General features: G+C 48.3%; 1 protein-coding gene across 1 annotated transcript in view; it reads right to left on the bottom strand.

Moving 5' to 3' along the window:
* The window catches only part of UTP20 (UTP20 small subunit processome component), a 95,669-nt gene that overhangs the window by 7,574 nt on the left and 70,226 nt on the right, over nt 1-17,869 (bottom strand). The window contains exons 37-52 of the mRNA XM_072655707.1: nt 17,566-17,706; nt 17,009-17,146; nt 15,361-15,500; nt 15,041-15,123; nt 13,358-13,632; nt 11,806-11,945; nt 10,766-10,922; nt 9,304-9,402; nt 8,589-8,756; nt 6,201-6,367; nt 5,000-5,141; nt 4,528-4,644; nt 3,199-3,369; nt 2,523-2,654; nt 1,647-1,757; nt 785-864 (exon numbers count right to left, since the gene is read on the bottom strand). Coding sequence (XP_072511808.1) covers nt 785-864; nt 1,647-1,757; nt 2,523-2,654; nt 3,199-3,369; nt 4,528-4,644; nt 5,000-5,141; nt 6,201-6,367; nt 8,589-8,756; nt 9,304-9,402; nt 10,766-10,922; nt 11,806-11,945; nt 13,358-13,632; nt 15,041-15,123; nt 15,361-15,500; nt 17,009-17,146; nt 17,566-17,706 — 2,261 coding nt within the window. The remainder of the gene's footprint in view (nt 1-784; nt 865-1,646; nt 1,758-2,522; nt 2,655-3,198; nt 3,370-4,527; nt 4,645-4,999; nt 5,142-6,200; nt 6,368-8,588; nt 8,757-9,303; nt 9,403-10,765; nt 10,923-11,805; nt 11,946-13,357; nt 13,633-15,040; nt 15,124-15,360; nt 15,501-17,008; nt 17,147-17,565; nt 17,707-17,869) is intronic.

The following is a 17,869-nucleotide window of genomic DNA, read 5'->3' as shown; positions in this document are numbered from 1 at the left end:
TTAATCCCTCAGACCGTCAGCTGCTGTGTGGCCTTAGCTGTATTTCAGAGTCCCCAAGCCTCAGATTCCCCATCTGTGAAGGCGGGGTGGGGCTGGATGGCTGCCCGGTCCTCTGGCTCTAAGATTCCACTACAGAGACTGTCCCCTTCAGCAGCTTCAGCCACCAAAGGCTGGCACTGGAGGGCTAACCACGTATGTGAACACAGGCCAGTGAGATATCAGTCGTGACAATGGGCAGTAGAGGCTAGGAAGCATCAACACTTAACTTAAACACAATTCTACCCTGTAATCAGTGATTACCTCGACTACTTTTCTATAACACCAGACACGTGGGCTCATGGGAAAGGATCCTATCTCTCTAGGTCTCCACATCCCACTAATTAAGATAAAACAGGAAGGTTTATTAGACCAGACCTCAAAGCAATTTAGAGAACGAATGCCTTATGAGACCAAACAAGAAAGTCAAGTAGAAAAGGACATCTCCTTGGAGATTTATAAAACCTTGCACTCTTGCCCTTTTTCAAAAGGATGGATCACTTGGATGGAAGCCCACTGGTCCAGTGGAAAGAGCCTCACTCATTCTGGGGTCAGAGGACCTGGGCTTCAAATGCATCCTGGAGGCCAATTTCTAAGCGGCCCTGGGCAAGTATTTTCTTTCATAGCATCCTCCATAAAAGGAGGGGACTGGACTGGGTGGTTCCTGGGGGCCTTATGACTCCAGAGTGAGGACCCCAAGGTCTTCCCAGCAGTTGCAGCCTTGTTCCAGGTCTCTGCTCTAACTTACTTCAGCTGAGCCAGCATGAACTCCAAGTTGGATTTCAGTTTGGAACCAATAGGGTAGTCAAGAATGTATTTCAGATAAACCTGGGGAAAAAAATAAAGAAAAATAGGTATTAGTTCCTCCCCATATACATGTCCTACTCCAGTCTTGGCACAGAGAGGACCTGCAGTGTAGAGACCCAGCAATGATCACCCTCTGACCCCTGCCACCCTGAGCCTGGGCCCATATATATGGTTGAGAACAGGGCAGGGCAGTGAAGGAGGATCTTTCCTGGGCTAAGGGATGGGGGAGCCATGGTCTGCTTCAGCAGAAGGCTGCTGGCTGGCCATCCAATCCACAGCTAAGTTTCTCCTTTCTCTTACACAAATCTCTTCTTTCACTTATCTGAACGTCTGCCCCCGACCCAGGGAATCTTTGTTTCTCCTTTGGTGCCTTAGTCATAGTGACTGAGCTTCCTGTGGCTCTGAGCTCTATCTCCTCTCTGTTCCCTCTTGTTAATGTAGCCAAGACAATTCTGTCAGAGATACAGGCTGTCCCTGTCTCCCTTCCCTCTCATCTGGAGAGTCATACTATCAATCCATTTAAGGGTCTTTCACCAATGTAGGCACTGATGAGTGTTCTCGAGAATGAAAAAGCAGCTTCCCATTCTCACTCAATCTTACACACTCGTGCCTGTACAAGGTCAATGTACAAGGTTCTCCTCATCATCTAAGAGACACTCTAATTATTTAGGAACCACCCTGCTGGGTGGGAAGTGAACAGGCTGATGCATGTTCCCACTGTCGTCAGGTAATACTTTGGTTACTTCTCTAACAAAATATCACCCCAAACCAAGAACAAATGGAAAGGACCCTTCAGAACAAACCTGTCTACACTGGACTCTGACTGGTTCACTTTGTCCAGTAATTGCAAACTGGGAGACTTTCTTCATGACATCATCAATTTCGGGGACCATCAGTTTTCTTGATAAAATGGCCTAAAACACAACAGAACAGGTGCATTTCATCTGCAACTCCACAGCCCAAACGTTTATGTTCTAGACTCATTTACAAAATCCTACACAATGTAAGATGGCATCTGTTTCAATAAGATAACAGAAGAAAAATGTAACTTAGTTTTACTGAACAATTCATATGATTACCTAGCATTACGCTAATAGGATGACCAAAATGTCCACTACTTCTGACCTGGAAATTCCACAAACAGGCATCTATCTCAAGGAGATCAAAGGTAGAAAAAATGACCCAATGTGCCCCAAGTATTTACAGCAACACTTTAGAGTGTCAGCAAAGAACCGGGAACAAAGCAGATGCTCATCCACTGGGACATGACCAAACAGATTGAGGTATGTGAATGGCACCAGACTTTACTACGCTGTTAGAAATATGGATAGCAGGGAAGGAAGACCATGGGTCTTCCTTGATCCATGGGCCTGCCATGATCTGTGAGTGAGTTACATGTTTAGATGAGACAGAGTGCCTCCTCTCTTTGAGCTTCCAATCTGGCGAGAGGGATCAGAGCAGACCAAAGCACAAGACAGTTAGAGGTGACCAGTTTCCCAAATTGACCAGTTTCCCAAATCTCTTAAGCTGCTCAAAAAGCTAATCTAAGAAGTGGAAATCTATGTCAACTACAAAGTCTGTCCAAGCATTAAACATCTAGCCAAGATGAAAGATTTCCCCATCACCCTAAAACATGAATTCCCTGGTGCCCGGAGCCAGAGTTCTTGGGGCCTGCACACCTTCAGGAGACCGAACGCTGTGGCCTGGCGAGATGAGTCATAGATGTCCTCCTCCGCATAGGCTAGCAGGACTTGGAGCTGCTTCTCCGAGATCTTGTAGGACTTGACTTTCTTCACGAGGATGGTCACACACTGAAAAGTAAAACACAATTGCACCAGGATTAACAGCACGCCTCACAAATTAATCTGGTGACAAGCATTTGTGCTAAACTGGGCACACAGAGAGAGGCAGAGTCCATCCCTGTCAGAGAACTCAAACAACACAGAAATAAAGACCATGCCTACATGGAACAGATAGGGGGGTGTGGGAAGGAGGCGGCATTTGAATTACGACACCAATAAAGACATCCTATCGGGTGATGGTGAGTCACTTGCAAGAAGCAGCAGCCATGCCAGTGCTACTGGATGGCAAGTCAGGGCCCAGCACAACTACCAAAAAAACAGTTTTCAGATAAGGGAAGATGCAAGTAGGTGGTAAGCCTTTGCTAAGACCCCAGAGAAGGTCAGAGCAAAGTGGTCAAGATGAACTGCTCAACCTGAGGATCATACACAGAGATTAGACAAAATCCTGTTTTCTCTGCTCTCCTTCTGCAGAGGTCGAGTGGCCAAATATCCCTTCCTTGAACAGCACAGACCCTGCTGGCTCCCACCCTCTCGGGGTTTTTATGCCCCTCACCTTGAAACAGCTGACAACCAGGTGGAAGTTCTGGCCTTTGGCAGCCCCAAGACGGGCGTAGTCTTTGAGCAGGAGAAAGAGCTGCTTCGTAAGATTCTCCGAGCTCTTGGCAATGGAAGGCAGGGGGAACTTCAGCACCCAGATGAGAGACTGCAAAGCACCTGTGATGACCTGGAGACAAAAATCAGTTGGAGGGAAGCACAGACCCAGGGGTCCCCAAGGAGAGGAGAGAGACATGCCTTGGACTGGGCAGGGCCTGGGCCCAAGTTCCCTATGCGGGGGCCAGGGCAGTTCACACACCTCTCAGTGCCCTGGGCAGCCTCAAGAGTTTGGGGTACAGACGAGAGACCTAGCTCCCTCTAAAGATGCAATCACAGGTCCGGGTGCCTCCTCTGCCAATAAACATGCCAGGTGTGTGTGGCTCCCACTGGCAGGAAGCTGATATTTTAGGGAGAGAAAGATGCACTAACTCAGGGGTCACCACAATCCCCTTATTAAGTGACTTCTGTGTAATGACAGCCTAGAGAGGAAGCCCCTGCCCCTCCACCCCTTGCTGTGGAGGGTCCCAAATGCTCCTCATCCACAGGCCAGTCAAGGAGAGGGCTCATTTACTGTGTCACCACTGAAGTCTACCTTGCAGGGAAGCCAGGGGCCAGTCAGGGTGGCACCTTTACAACACTGACCCTGAGGACTTTGCTGTGTCCTAAGAACCCAGCAATCCTGCTGACCTATCAGGACCCGGGAAACATTTCTGGAAGAATGGCCTTCTGTCAGGGCTGCTCCTCCTTCCACGGATGTCCCTGTGGTCAGCCTTCCTGCAGGACCATGGGTAAGGTATCTCTCCCTCCCTTCAATTTGCTCAGACCACTCATGCAGCTGTCAATTCTCCAATGCCAGATCAGGACCCCTGTCTCAGAAGGCCTCCTGGCCTTGGGGGTCCTGAAGTCATGGGGCAGCTCCTTGGATCTCTTTTGTCTCAATTCACCCCAATCTTACCGTAAGCATACATATCACTATCCTGCAACAGCAGTGGAAATGCATAGGAAAGTGTGCGACAAACATCTGTAGCCACAGCAGAGTCCAGCATTCCCCATACCTCCTGCTACTGAAGGAGCACTTTGATCACCACCTAAATGCTCCTTGGGAAGGCAGCCACTTCAGCCACTCACTCCTGCGGTACCCAGCCTCAGTTTCCAGGTAGCCTCTAAGGTTTCTTTGGCTCTGGATCTCTGACCCTAGAACCCCTGTGGGGATCTCAACTCAATCTCACTTTGGCATCCCTGGACTAAAGGCAATCCATGAGTAGTGGGGATCTCAAGTCAGCCTCACCTTGGCATCCCTGGACTTAAGGCAATCAATGAGCAGCTGCGTGAATGGGTCCAGCATCTCAAGCACATGCTCATCAGAAGAGTTGACCTTTGACCGCTTCAGGCTCATGTGCAACAGCTAAGGGAAGAAGAGGCCCTGGTTTAGGAAGAGCCACAGGGCTGAGGAGGACAAACCTTGGTGAGGGTCCCTACACATCCTGCCACTGGGGCCCTGGAGGGAGGAGTGAAACACTGCTGGTCAAACCAGGCAGCCCTCTATTTGAGGAGCTGGCTCTGAGGTGGGGGAGAAAGGATAGACTCCTGGGAAAACCACAGCTATGAGTAAAGCTTATTGTTGAGAAAATGCCACCTAGCAGCCTAGCCCCTGTTCCTGCTTTAAGAAATGCTGTGTCAATGAGATCAAGCAGCAGGTGGGAGGGGGTGTGCACAGACCCCCGGCCTGCAGGACACCTCCCCTGGGCAGGAGCACTTACCCGGAGCCCAGATTCGACGAATATATGCATGTTGGTCCTTCGGTTCACAGCAGCTTTCTGCCCTCCCCGAGCCGGGGTGGGTGGGAGCAGGAGACAGCTCTGTGGTGGCAGGCGAGGATCGGGAGGAGGCTCAGCTTGGCTCCTACAGAGGCACAACCAAGGAGAGAATGAAGAAAGGGGAGAACATGCTCAGTAAGCCAGGCTCTAAGGCCCTGGCATCAGGCAGGCAGGAGAGTCGAGCATCAGTCTGCTCACTGGTCTCCCTCCCTCCTTTAAGGAACTGGGCCCAGCTTCCTATCAAAGGTGCTGTCATGACAATTAGGAGAGGCACTGGGTTGTTCAGAGCCCCTCCCAACCAATTTAAAACCATAGGTCAATGCTTTTCACTTTCTTCCATTTCTGAAAATAGGTATTTCACTAAGATAACAAACCCAGAGAAAAATGCACAATGCACAAATGCAACAAATTCTAAATGATCCCTCGAGATCACCAGATCAGAGATCCTCAGGATCACCCAGGGGCAGAAGGTACCTCTGAAACCATCAGCTCCATCCCCTAGAAGAGGAAATGCTGGGGGTAAGGAAAGGAGATGGTGCTTTCATACACAGCTCCTTTTTGGGTGCTCTGCTGGGCACGTGGAAATGGATTTTTGGGGTGTTTAAGTTCAAAATACAAGACAAATATATTCGAAGAAACTGAGGCATAGACTCGATGAAGGAACCTTCCCATGCATGGCCCACAGGGAGCACACAATGGGAGTGGGATCTGAACCCAGGTCCTCAGCCGGCAGAGTCAGGCTCTTCTAACCTGCTGAGACAAGCTATGTGGTGTCCTAAGTATTTCATGAATTTCAGAAAGAAAATTTTACAAGGTGTCCCATTTAGCAGAACCACGAACAAACTTCACAGTAGCATTAAGGAACACAGTTCTGTGGGGAAATTTCTAATCAAATTAAACAAGGCAAACAATCTATGTGGATCTCCTCACTTTGGTTGTGGGGGCGGGCTCTGCAAGGGGGAAGGGAGACATAACGAGGAGAACCACGATGATGTGAAAAACCCAAGACAGCCACCAATGCTTTCTTTCACCAGGTGAGGTGTCCACTGCTCTGTTATTTTGCCCTCTAAGAAGCAATCGTTTTTGCTTCATCAGAGGAAATACTCTTCAGCTGGCTTTTCAGAAGGGCCTCCTCCAGACTTACTTTTCCTTTTCTGTTAACAGAGGCAGGTTTTCACTGATCAGTCCATAGCTGAGCAGCAGGATGGACTCGGCGGTCATTTCTTCATTTGCAATTAGGCCTTCTATGATGCGGCGTAAGGCTTCGTGCACTTTCCGTGCCAGCTTCAGGCTGGTGGTGCTCTGTAAAATCTGCGGGAAATGTGAAATGCTGCATTAGCAAAGATGAAAACAGGGAAAGTGGTCGATGGTGAGATGCCCAGCGGGTCAGTCAGCCCACAACACTCTTGCCTGGATGCTGCAGGGTCCCCACCACAGGATACTACTGACTGGGCATGCTGGAAGAGATCTCTGGCCATGTATCTTGAACAAGGAGGAGTTCATTTACAGCGTTCAAAGCCACTGGGAAAAGCCTCCAGGGATGGGGAGCCTACAGGCAGTGGCTTTGGTCAGGTCAAATCCCTCCTCCATGACAGACCAATAAGCTCTGAATATTATTTAAAGCAATAAAACAGCATCTTCTGTTTTTTCATGGTCTTTCCTCCAATGAATGAATGTTCCTTCTTAGGCACAAAACCAGTTCTAGTCACTTAATTGCTTCTTCACAAACCTTTATTAACTACACCCATGAACAAGCAGAGAAAGTGACTATCTCCTTGTCCCGTGTGACTGGCAGTCGCAGTATGCATGCTGGGAAAGCCACCACGGAACAGGAGCCAGGGGGCCAGCCTTGGCAGCAGAAAGACCAGCTGGTCCCCAGACACCTCTGAGACCATGAGCTGGGAGGGACACACAAGGCCACCCATTTAAACCAAAACCCGGCAGCATGAAGGGGTTCAGTCACTTGGGACCTACATCAGATCTTTACCAACAGAGGAAATTTCGACACACAAGTCATCCCCTGATCCCACACTACAAGAAATACGTATGTGGCCCAGCCTTTCTCCAGGCTATCTCTACCCCATCGTGCTCCTTACTCTCTGCCTGACTGATACTCCCTCCTTTTCTGAGCCCACCATCCCCCAACCCAGAATCCTCTGTACTTGAACAGACAGGCTAGAGACGTCTAGATTCTGTGACAATCAACAACATCAGAGGTGGGAAACCCCCAGAGGAGCCTATGCAGGACGCTGCCCTTGGTGGACAAACACCCAGCCCTCTCCAGTTCCCCAAGGCATGAAACCAGCCTGGAAGCAGCAGCCGGCACCAGAACCAGCGCTCCTTCCCTTTGCATCTCGAGAGCAGTATCAGCCAAGTGATCAGTTTCTAATGTCAGTGGTAGCAGTACTAATAATACTAATTAGGGAGAGATCGTATCATCAGGAATGCCAAGTGAAGCACCCCCTCGAGGTCCTTCCCACCTCAGTAAGAGGGCAGAGGAGGCCGAAGGCTGGCAGGCTCCAGCGACAGCAAGGCCCAAGAGCTCTGAATCTGAAAACCCAGGTTCTTCAAAATCTGCTCCTCCTTCTGAGGAAAGGGGAAAAACCCCAACCACAACATGAAATGAGCAAAATGCTTTTGCTGAGATAAAAAAAGTCTCCATGTGCGACTGTCCAAGTGCTAGGGAGAAGGGGCACAAATGGGACAAAGGCTGTGAGGCAGACGTGGACTCTGTGGCAGGAGAATCAAGGCCACACTCAAGGATGGTAAGGTGGAAGGGGCTTCCTCTCTAGGGGTCATGGTGGGTGCCTCCACCACCAGCCAGCCGGCCCCTCACAAGAGATGACCAGAGGCTGCAAGACTGGCTGAGCTGTGCCCCAACGCTTGACCTCAGAGGCTCCTCTCTCCCCACCCTGAGGACAGACACTTCACTTCATCCACTGCATTTCCTTCCTCTCAAAGGGCTCGCTCCTGCTATCTGCCTCTCACCCGGGCCTGTGCTCGCTGTCCATCCACTGATAGCAGAGCTTGCACCCAACTTGGGTCAGGCACACACGATGGACCTTCTCTGCTTTAGTGGGGGATAAGGTCTGGATGAGTGCTGGTCTGAGGGTCAGAGGACCAGGGCTGGGATCCAAACTCTGTTTCTAAGCCCCTTTCTTCTCTAAAAAATGAGAGGGTTGAACTAACTAAACCCAGAGGTCCCTTCTCACTCTATCTCTATGATTCCAGGACCTCTTAGGAGCCTACATAAAAGGAAACATCTGCACTAAATGACCTTAGAGCTTGCAGGGTGGCGTAGCGAATAGGGCCAGTTAAAGCTGAATTCACATCTCTCTACAGGCACTGGCTAGCTTTAAGACTCTGGGCCTCAGTTTCCTCTTTTGCATCCGAGGACTCTAAGGTTCCTTCTAGCCCTAAATTCATGATTGGATCCTGTCAAAGGGTCCTCTTGATCCTAAGAGCTGGTACTGGGAGCTAGGGGCAGTTACCAAAGATACTGAGCACAGATGGGGGTGTTTGGAGGCCTCACCTCTTTCAGGGGAAGGATGAGCTTAGTGACCTGATCCTTCCCAACGAACTTGCCAAGGATTTCATAAGAATCGTAGCTTTTGCTTCGCCGGGCCTCCATGACTTTGGAGATGATCCCCTTCACCTCCTTCTCCTCAGCAACGCTGCCAAACAGCTCATGGTTAAATATCTGGTGGGAGAGAAAGCCTGGTGACGTGAGGCTGAGGCCTGCCAAGGAGGAGCAGCCCAAAGGGTGACTCTTAATAGGATATCAGTCATGAAAATGACTCTCCAGGTTCACTGACAAGCAGGGGACAGGCAGTGGCCTCAAGAGCAGATGATCCACCCACCCCGGCCTATATTCAGGAACTCTTCCTCTGAGTTTGCTTGTCTAGAATCCTGGGAAGGGACCAGGGAACAAAGAAATCTCCATGTGCAGATGTTTAAGCCTTGTTAAAGGACAGAGTCCTTTAAACGTCACCTCCAGTTTATAAATCTGGTTGCACTTCTTACTATTTATTATTAAGCTTATTTTAAAAGTGTTTTACGACTTGAAGCTACGATCACAACCTCCTGGCCTGGGGACCAAGAGGTGACCCAACCCAGCTCTAGCCTCTGCCCATTTAGGAGGGTGTTTCCTCAGCTTTAACTATAAGAGAAGCCAGCATGATAGCTAGGTTGAGCTTGAATCTTCATCTTAAAGCCCAACAGCCATTTAAGAAGTGAAAGGCTTTTACCCCAATCATGATGTCCAAGCAAGGATCCAACTCTCCAACTTTCAGGCTGCTTGCAAGACCTTTCAGCAAGATGTAAATAGTGAATGTGAGCACATGAACCTGGAGAGACGTGAGACAGGAAACAGAGCGGTTGGTTACTGCTCTGCTGGAAAAGCCATTAGAGAAAAGTCAGCAAATCCTGGGAAACCCCTGCATTGTGGCAGACAGACCAGCAGGCCTGTGGACTCAGAATCAAGTTGTTCAGACTCTAATCAAGAGGGAGATGAGCTTTGTGCACACCAGAAAACCTGGTCTGTTTATCCCTGAAACACTGGAAAGAATACCTGGCCCTGCAGTCAGAGAACATGGGGGAGGAAGAGATTCAATTGATTCTGAATCATTTCATAACTGATCCTTCTCTGGATCACTGCCCTGTACTGAGTGACTGCTCACGCTGCTTTTCTTTGCCCCTCTGCCTAAGAACTAAGGTTAGAAGTCTGGTCACATGGAGATTCCATGAGGGATGCAGGTGGGCACCAGGGAGTCTGGCCACCATGTCTGATCTTGCAGGGGGACTCAAACAATGAGGATTTCTTGGTCCCCTCTGTTAGTTAAAAGAAACTTGTTATCCCTCATACCATCAGCTCCTAAGAATATCACCTATTTGTCATCATTGAAGGCCTACAAGGTGAGCAGACACATTTCCACAAGACACACTGTCAATCTTTGCCTGTCCTTGTACACTTGAGGGGCTCATCCCTCTCCCAGGAGTCAGAGAGGTTGCTTATCTGGGTCCACCTTCAATGGCCTCAGGACATAGATGGGTGTCCCATAAATCACCCATAAAGCATTCCTCCAAAGGGGATTTGCTAGTCTAACCCGAGTGTTGGCCCCTCTCTTGCTAATGGAACCAACCATGCTGTCCTCTGCCCTGTGATGCTGCCAACATATAACCTGCTGTATTATTTTAGTCACCTATTCAGTTCTGCTGTTTAGTAGAGACTTATGAAAAGGAACCATGTCCTCCCCTCTGGGTCAGTGGCCTAACTGAGGGAGCCATATGATTCACTTTGTTAACAAGTGTCATGCTGCTAATAAACTGATTAAGCTCAGACCTCTGTGCCTCAGTTTACCTTTATTAAATTCTACTGAGACAGTGACCATACTATGGACACTCCCTAGGTTCCACCTTCTTTAATTCTGTAGAACTTAACAAAGTATCTGTCTGAGCACAGACCATAAAATAATACTAATGATGATAAAAACGACAGCTAACTTACACAGTGAGAGAGCTGCTCTTATTATCTCTATTTTACAGCTGAGGATACTGAGGGTACAGGGTAAGTGACCGGCCCAAGGTCACAGTGAGTTAAGTGTTGAAGGCTGGGTTGGAACTCGGGTCTTGTGCAGTCTAGGCCCAATGCTCTATTCATGGTGCTGCCTCTTAGTCACCCGTTCAACGTTAAAAGTCCGTTCATTGTACCTGATATCCACGAACAAGGGTGGTCTGTAACTCCTTTAAAATGTATTGCAGATAACGCACCCCCAGGGTCTCGATTATTTTAGTGAGGGTGTTGCGTGCCACATCACGGATTTCCTGAGCTCTGTTCCTGAGGAGGGTGCACACTTTCAGCAAAATGCTGTTCAAAAAAAAAATGAGAGAAAACAATCAGATAAACAGAATCAAACTTAATGACTTTCCTTGTGCCAACAGGTGTGACCCATGCCTCCCCGTGCAGCATTAACGTCTGAAGGCAAGGACGAAGAGGATGAGGCAGAAGGAAGGAGAAGGCCAGTGAAGCCTTAGCTGAGCAGCCCCTCCCCCACACAGGCCTGGAGCTCTGACAAGGCTGGTCAAAAACAGACAACAGGCCCTGCCGTCAAGGGCTCACAATCCACTGAGCAGCACAAACTACCTACAAAGTGGCCCCACCAGCTGGGAAGACCAGAAAAGGCCCAAGTTGTTACCAGAAGGAGAACAATCATTATCTGCACAGACTGCTGAGGCTTCCAGGGCACTTTACAGGCCATTACATTTGAACTTCATGACCCAGGGAATGAAGTAGGTCCTCTGGGATTACTGCTGGTGTTCAGTCTTTCTGATTGAACCTGTGATACCATTAGTGTAGGGAATGCCCAAGGACAGCCCCCTCCCCCAATAACTGATGCAGATTTGTACCTGCTCCGTTACTTACAATCCAGAGGTGCTGACGTGCTTGGAGGGAGGAGACAGGAGTTCAAGTATTGCCTCCAACACCTACTGGTTGTGTGACCTAGGCAAACTATTTACACTCTCTGAGCCTCAAGTGTTTCATCTATCCTAAAGTCTCCACCTCTTAGGAAGCTGCCCAGATCCTCAGAAAGGTGAATGGCTTGCCCATGAACATAGTTATTACCTGTCATGGGGCTGAATTTGAACCCAGGCTTTCCTCTATCCAATCAAGGATAATCATAATCTAGGTAAGATGGTTCTTTTCCCATCCATGGTCTGAGGACAGGAGGCTCATTTCTGGGCCTACACACCTTGGCAGATTCGCTTCCATGACTTCCTGGGGCAGGGACTGCATGAGTCTAACCATGGCAAAGGCCAATGGGATCCGAACAATCTCTTCGTCATTGACGACCTTGGACTTGATGAGTTTGTGTTCTTCCTCCCTTTTCATCTGCAGGAAAAGTTCAGGTTAGACTCAAACAGAACCTAAATGGCTGGCAATGGCACCTTAGAAACAACACCACCAGAGGATGGAAGGGAGAGTGCTTTCCAGGGTCCACGGCTCAATTCACTTCCCTTACACTCATCCAGCATTTCTCAAGGGCCTCCTCTGTGGCAGGCACTGAAAGGAGTGGACCATTAACAACACAATCAGGTCATGTGTCTGGCCAAGATGGTAAAGAGAAGGGCTGTGTGGTCACTGCTTTGCTCACAGACCCCCAGCAAATACAGAAAGATGACTCCACTGAAAAAACAATGAAGAAAACCAAAGAGAAGTGGCATGAGGTCCCACTGTCCAGACTAGAATTGCAAAAAAGGGCTGGACAAAAGAATGAGGAACTGGCAACCACAGCCAGACCTGGAGAACAGGTGACAATCATCCAGTTTTCTGGAAACTGTGACCAAACAGAAACGCTGGGAACTGTCTGTAGCTCAAGCAAAAACTGTTCAAAGACTTGCCAGATCTCTCAGAAGTAGAGGACAAAGTAAAAACCAAAAGAGTCCCCTCATCGCTTCCTAAAACCCCGAACATGAGAACCCTCAGGGGCATCATACCCCAAACCCAAAGCTTCTAAGCCTAAGATCCACCATTTGCCTAGCCCTTAGAGTTGTTGGGGCCACTGGGAAGTGACATGCTGCACAGGAAGGCAAAGACCATCTGAGTCGACACGTGAACCCTGGACATCCTCACTCCAAGTCTGGGATTCCACCCATGCCCGCTGCTGCCACCATCCAAAGCATCCGCATGGACACCTGGAGTGTCAAAGGTACCTTTGCTTCCTTCAATAAACAGAGCCAAACACTGACTTACACGTGATGATAATCAAAGATACGTCACCAGAATCACAGAATGATGCCCTAAGTTACAGAGGCAGCAGGAAGCACCAAGTGAGGAATACTATAATTAGCAAAAGGGGAAAAGATCATAGGAAGTCCCTTCTGAGGCCATGGCACAGCCCCACAACCCCTATCAAGGAGCAGAAAGGCACAGCAAGCAGAGCACTAGATGTGGAGGGGGCAGCAACCAGGTCTGCAGCCCCCTGAGACACTGACTGGCTCCACAGCCCTGGATGCCGGTACATCTGTATGTATGACCCAAGGGTCTCCAAGCCCCTCCAGCTTCCCATCTAAATCCTATCCTGAGGAATACAATTGTGAATGGTGATGGGGATTCAGGCGCTCCTCCGTCCCAGCACGTTAAGAAAGACAAAGCTACATTTAGCAAAAAGACTGGCCAAGAACAGACTCCTAGCTGAAGTCAGGACCCTGAGGGTCTAGCAAGCTCGGGTGTGAACATAAGGAGAGCTGCTGTGCCTGGTGAGAGCCCAGCCCTCACCCACCTCCCCCGTTCAGAAGAATTACCGTGGCAGAGAGGCATTTGTGAAGCTTGGGCAGGATACTGCTGGTGACAGTTTTGTGAATCTGCTTGATCAAATTCTCCAGCTCCTCTTTGCTCTTGGGGAGGCCGGAAAAGACCTGGGCCGCGTCCTCTGGCTCTGGGGCTGGGTCTCCCGGAAGGGTCTCATCAGCCTCAGACAAACTCGTCCTCTTATCTTCCTGTTTCTCCTTCTCCTCCTCACTGGTGTGATCTAATTCCATGGTTTCATTCACTGCTGGCACATCCACCTCCATGGTATCTGTATCCAAGAAAGAGAGACAAACAGTGGCAGAAAAAATAAACCAGGCAGGATACGTATGAGAACAGTGGGACTTACACTCGTAAAGAGAAAACACAGTGGCAACTGGCAGTTTTAGACGGGAGTCCTCTGGAGTTGGAGGGTCTTAATGACCTAAGAAAAGATCTCATTCCCTGAAGAAAATCTCGTCAAGGAGAGCTGGGAGGGATGCAGCCTCCTTTTTCAGACAAGGAAACCGAGACCCAGAGAAGGTAATATCTACAGTGACTTTAAGGGACTTCAAGGATCCTAGCGAACTGGAAAGGAGCCTCAGGGGACACACATCTTTTCCAGTCCTCCCATGCTACACACGAGGAAACTGAGACCCATGGAGGTTAAGTGACTTGCCCCAAGGTCCCACAGCAAGGAAATACCAAAGATCCTCCTTACTAAAACTTCCCTGGCTTTAAGATGACCAAGACCATACCTTCTACTTCTCAGGCTCATTACTGTTGGTCCATGTGATCCCACAGGAGGGCACTGAAAACAGGCCTGACACCCAGGGCCAGCATTCACAGGCCTAGGCAAGCATCACGTCCCTCTTGGGGCCTCTTCCCACCATCCCATTGAGTGGTAACTCACTTCCTCGTCTCCCTTAGTCATATAATAATGAGAATAATGAAATGTCCCAACAGGAACTTCCTTAGGGACACGAGAAAATTAGCTAAAATTCCCAAATATTTGTATACCCGCCCAATTTCAAGAGCTGCAGCAATTTCTACAAAAAAGCAGAAGAGGCCCACAATGTGTAGTGGAGAGGGTGATGGATCAGGAGTCAGAGGGTCTGGATTTCAGTCCCAGTTTATTGACAGATGTATTTGGGGGGGGGGGGGGTTGCTTACGTTCTCAGAACCTCAGTATCCTCATTTGCAAAATAAGAGGTGCAGATCAGACCATTTCTAGAGTCCACTTATGGCTTAAAAATCCCTGACAATAATAATAGTGACCATCACCTTACTAGGTAACACTCAACGCTGTAGAAGCTTCACATCCATTATGATCTCACTTAACCCTCATGACCCAGGAAGGTGCTAGCATCATTATCCCCACTGAAAGATGAGGAAAGTGACGGTCAAGGATTTAAGTAATCAGCCTATAGCCAACAATTAGTAAAAGTTAGAATTCACAGGATCATAGACTTGAGGGCTGGAAGAGATCTTAGTGGTCATTTAATCCAACCTCCTCATTTTACAAGATGAGGAATGTGAGACCTGTGGGCAGAGGGGGAGGTGTGGAGAAATGACTTGCCCCACGTGAAATCTGAGACCTCTATAAATGTTTGTGGAACTGAATAAGTGATCCACACATGACAGTCAATCACAAGAAACATGAATATTTGGTTAAAAAGTTGTAAAAGAAAAAAACTTACTTTCTTCATTCTGTATTTTTTCCATTTGCTTCTCAAGAGTTTCATGGTCAAAATGGAAAGCTTCTAATACTGTGACTAACAAGCTATCAAAAAAGAGAAACCAGTAGGGCTATTAGCGTAATTAAGTTTACTTGGCTGTTTTAAAAACACAACATCAAGAGGCAAGGTTCAAACTTCAAACTTTACTGGGTTTATTTGTATTTGGCTTAAATATGCATAATACACACTGATTGTTTATAATCCCTGAATAACAAATTTCAGTTGCTAAAAGATGTCAGTGAAAAACGTTAAAAAATGGGTTTTGGTAATGAAAACCATACCTGACACCCAACTTCTGATTGATCTGTCCAGTGTGTAAAACGTGAATGAAATATTTCAAGTAATACATGTATCCTGGCCAGGAAAGGTTCCTGCAGATAGCTCCAATCAGCTCCATGGAAGCCGTCGTTATGTTTTCATGCTACAAAACCCAACAAGAACAGAGTTGGCTCAATAAGCCATCCTTTGCTAAGCACCCACTACTGGCAGGGCACAGCACTGAAGACAAATGATGATAAGCATCCTTGCCTTGGGGAAGGGGGTGGGGAGGGAGGGAGCAAGCAGCACCAACTGCTCAGTGGGTCAGCAAAGATCTGGAGCAGGAGGTAGCTATGGAGGTGGGCCCATGGGAAGCTGAGGACTCTCAGAGACAGGCAGAAGTTGGCAGGGAGCACACTCCAGGGCTGTGGGGACTGCCTGGACAAAGGCACAGAGGTAGGAGACAGAAGCACGAGGCATTTAGGAATCTAAAGGCTTACGTACTGGGGGGACTGCGCCAACACCTCTGAGCTTCCCAGTTCATCTAACGACTGAGGGGGTAGAGGGCATGAATGTGCTCCAGACAGGAAAGGCAATCCAAAGTACAGTCATATGGAGAAGGTCTCCCAATGAGGACAAGACCAGGGCTACAGAAGACGTTTCCTGCTGCGGTGGACTCCAGGCAGCAAGCCCTGAACCACCTAAAGGAGGGAGGCCTGTACTGTCTGGGGTCTCCTCTTCAGTTACCACTCATGATCAGCCTAATTAGGCTGATTCGGTCTTGCCTACCTGAAATACTGCGTGCTGCCCTCTGCTTGTTCAGGTAACTATTTTTAAATATCCAGAAAAGAAATACAACTTTTTTTAATGACACAGCTAAAAAACTGGGGAACCTCTAGCCCAGGAGCTCTTGATCTAAGTCTGGAAACTCATGCTTTAAAACATTCTGATAACTGTATTTTACTACGGTTGGTTTCCTTATAATCTAATTACTTTATTTTATGCATTTAAAACGTCATTAAAGGAGCTCTATAGGCTTCACCAGGTGGCCAAAGGAGTCCATGACAGAAAGTTAAGACCCTGGATCCTTCCCTACCCAGCCCTCAAGGCTGAAAGGTTCACAATCTGCACAGATTCTGCTCCTAACCCTGATTTCCCCTGAGATTCCTCAGCTTCAGGAATCTCTAGTATTTTGATCTCCACTCCTGCTGCCTCACTTTGCCAGGTACTGTATGTCATTTGATAATGTGAGCCCTACACACTATAAAACCAGCACCCAAAATTGAGAGGAAAACAGCAGGCTCAAATCTCCATGCATCTTTGGTATTCCTTCAACCCTCCTCCACAATGACCAAACGACTCTGCCTGGCCTGACTCCAAAGACAGGCAGCAAGGGGCTTCAGAAAAAGCCAGAAGACCTCGGTGAGAGGATCGTACAAGGGGGCTGGAAGGGCCTTTGGGATCGTGGGGTCCAACCCTCACATGTTTCAGAGAAGCAGAGGGCAGTCTCACTTCTTAGGGCAGTTAGGTGACCCTGGTCACATCACTGAACTTGATGCTACCTTCCATCTCCTCTGTGCGCGTCTATGTGAGAGACACGCAGCAGCCCAATCATTAAAGGGATACTCAGGGGGCTCAGACAGATGCTTTCTCTCCTTTATAAACACTTACCTTAAGCATCTTCTCATCAAAAATTGGTGTTGTGGCATAAGGCATGATATAATTCTGGAGAGATTTGGAAGACAGAACAACCTTGCCCTCTGTCAGACGCTTGCCTAGTTTCTTCAATGCTCTGGCTCTCCTGTGGATCTAAAAAGACGTTGAAAGTTTAATTAGATGGGTGAGAAACTCGCATGGAAAAAGGGGTGCCCACTGCAGACTCTCCAACTCCCATCCCGGGTTAGGGGGAGGCCTCGTCCACACTGAGAAGGCTGTTCAGGACTCCTCTCTCTGAGTGCACCCGAGGCCCTTCTGCTGCACCAGCCCAAGATGCCACAGCCCACGGCCCTTACAGCACATCCCCAGCAGCATTCTCGGGGCCTAGATGTGCAGCTGGAAGAGAGCTCAGAAGGGATGCTGAAACCCCAAGATCCCTGTGAGGGGATGCAGATGTGGAGCTAGGAAGTAGCTATTTGTACTTACTCAACAAGTAAGAGGAGGTCCAGTGAAATCTATACTTTGGGAACCACTTAGTGTTAACAGGGGAGGAAAGCAGAGGCAGTACTTACCTGAATGTGTTTCATGTTCTCAAAAAAGTCCATTTCAGGATCACTGAAGTCACTAAGTTGAACCAAGTCTTTAAATTCTGGATGGTTTGGAAAGGTTTGAATTAAACAGGAAAGTAAAGTTGTGTATTCCTGCTGGATACTCTGCAAATATTAAATGAGGGTGAAAACAAACATTGCTTTTTAAAACAGAAAAAATTCCTTGATGTCTAAAATATAGATATAACTGCCACTCCACTCCATGATGGATAAAAGGTAAAAGAGTATGAACAGCTGATTTTGAAAGGAATGCAAATCACTGATAATT

The sequence above is a fragment of the Notamacropus eugenii genome, chromosome 3 (assembly GCF_028372415.1).
Source record: "Notamacropus eugenii isolate mMacEug1 chromosome 3, mMacEug1.pri_v2, whole genome shotgun sequence".
Lineage (NCBI taxonomy): Eukaryota > Metazoa > Chordata > Mammalia > Diprotodontia > Macropodidae > Notamacropus > Notamacropus eugenii.
The sequence above is the reverse complement of the archived record's forward strand: the minus strand, read 5'-3'. Positions and strand labels throughout refer to the sequence as shown.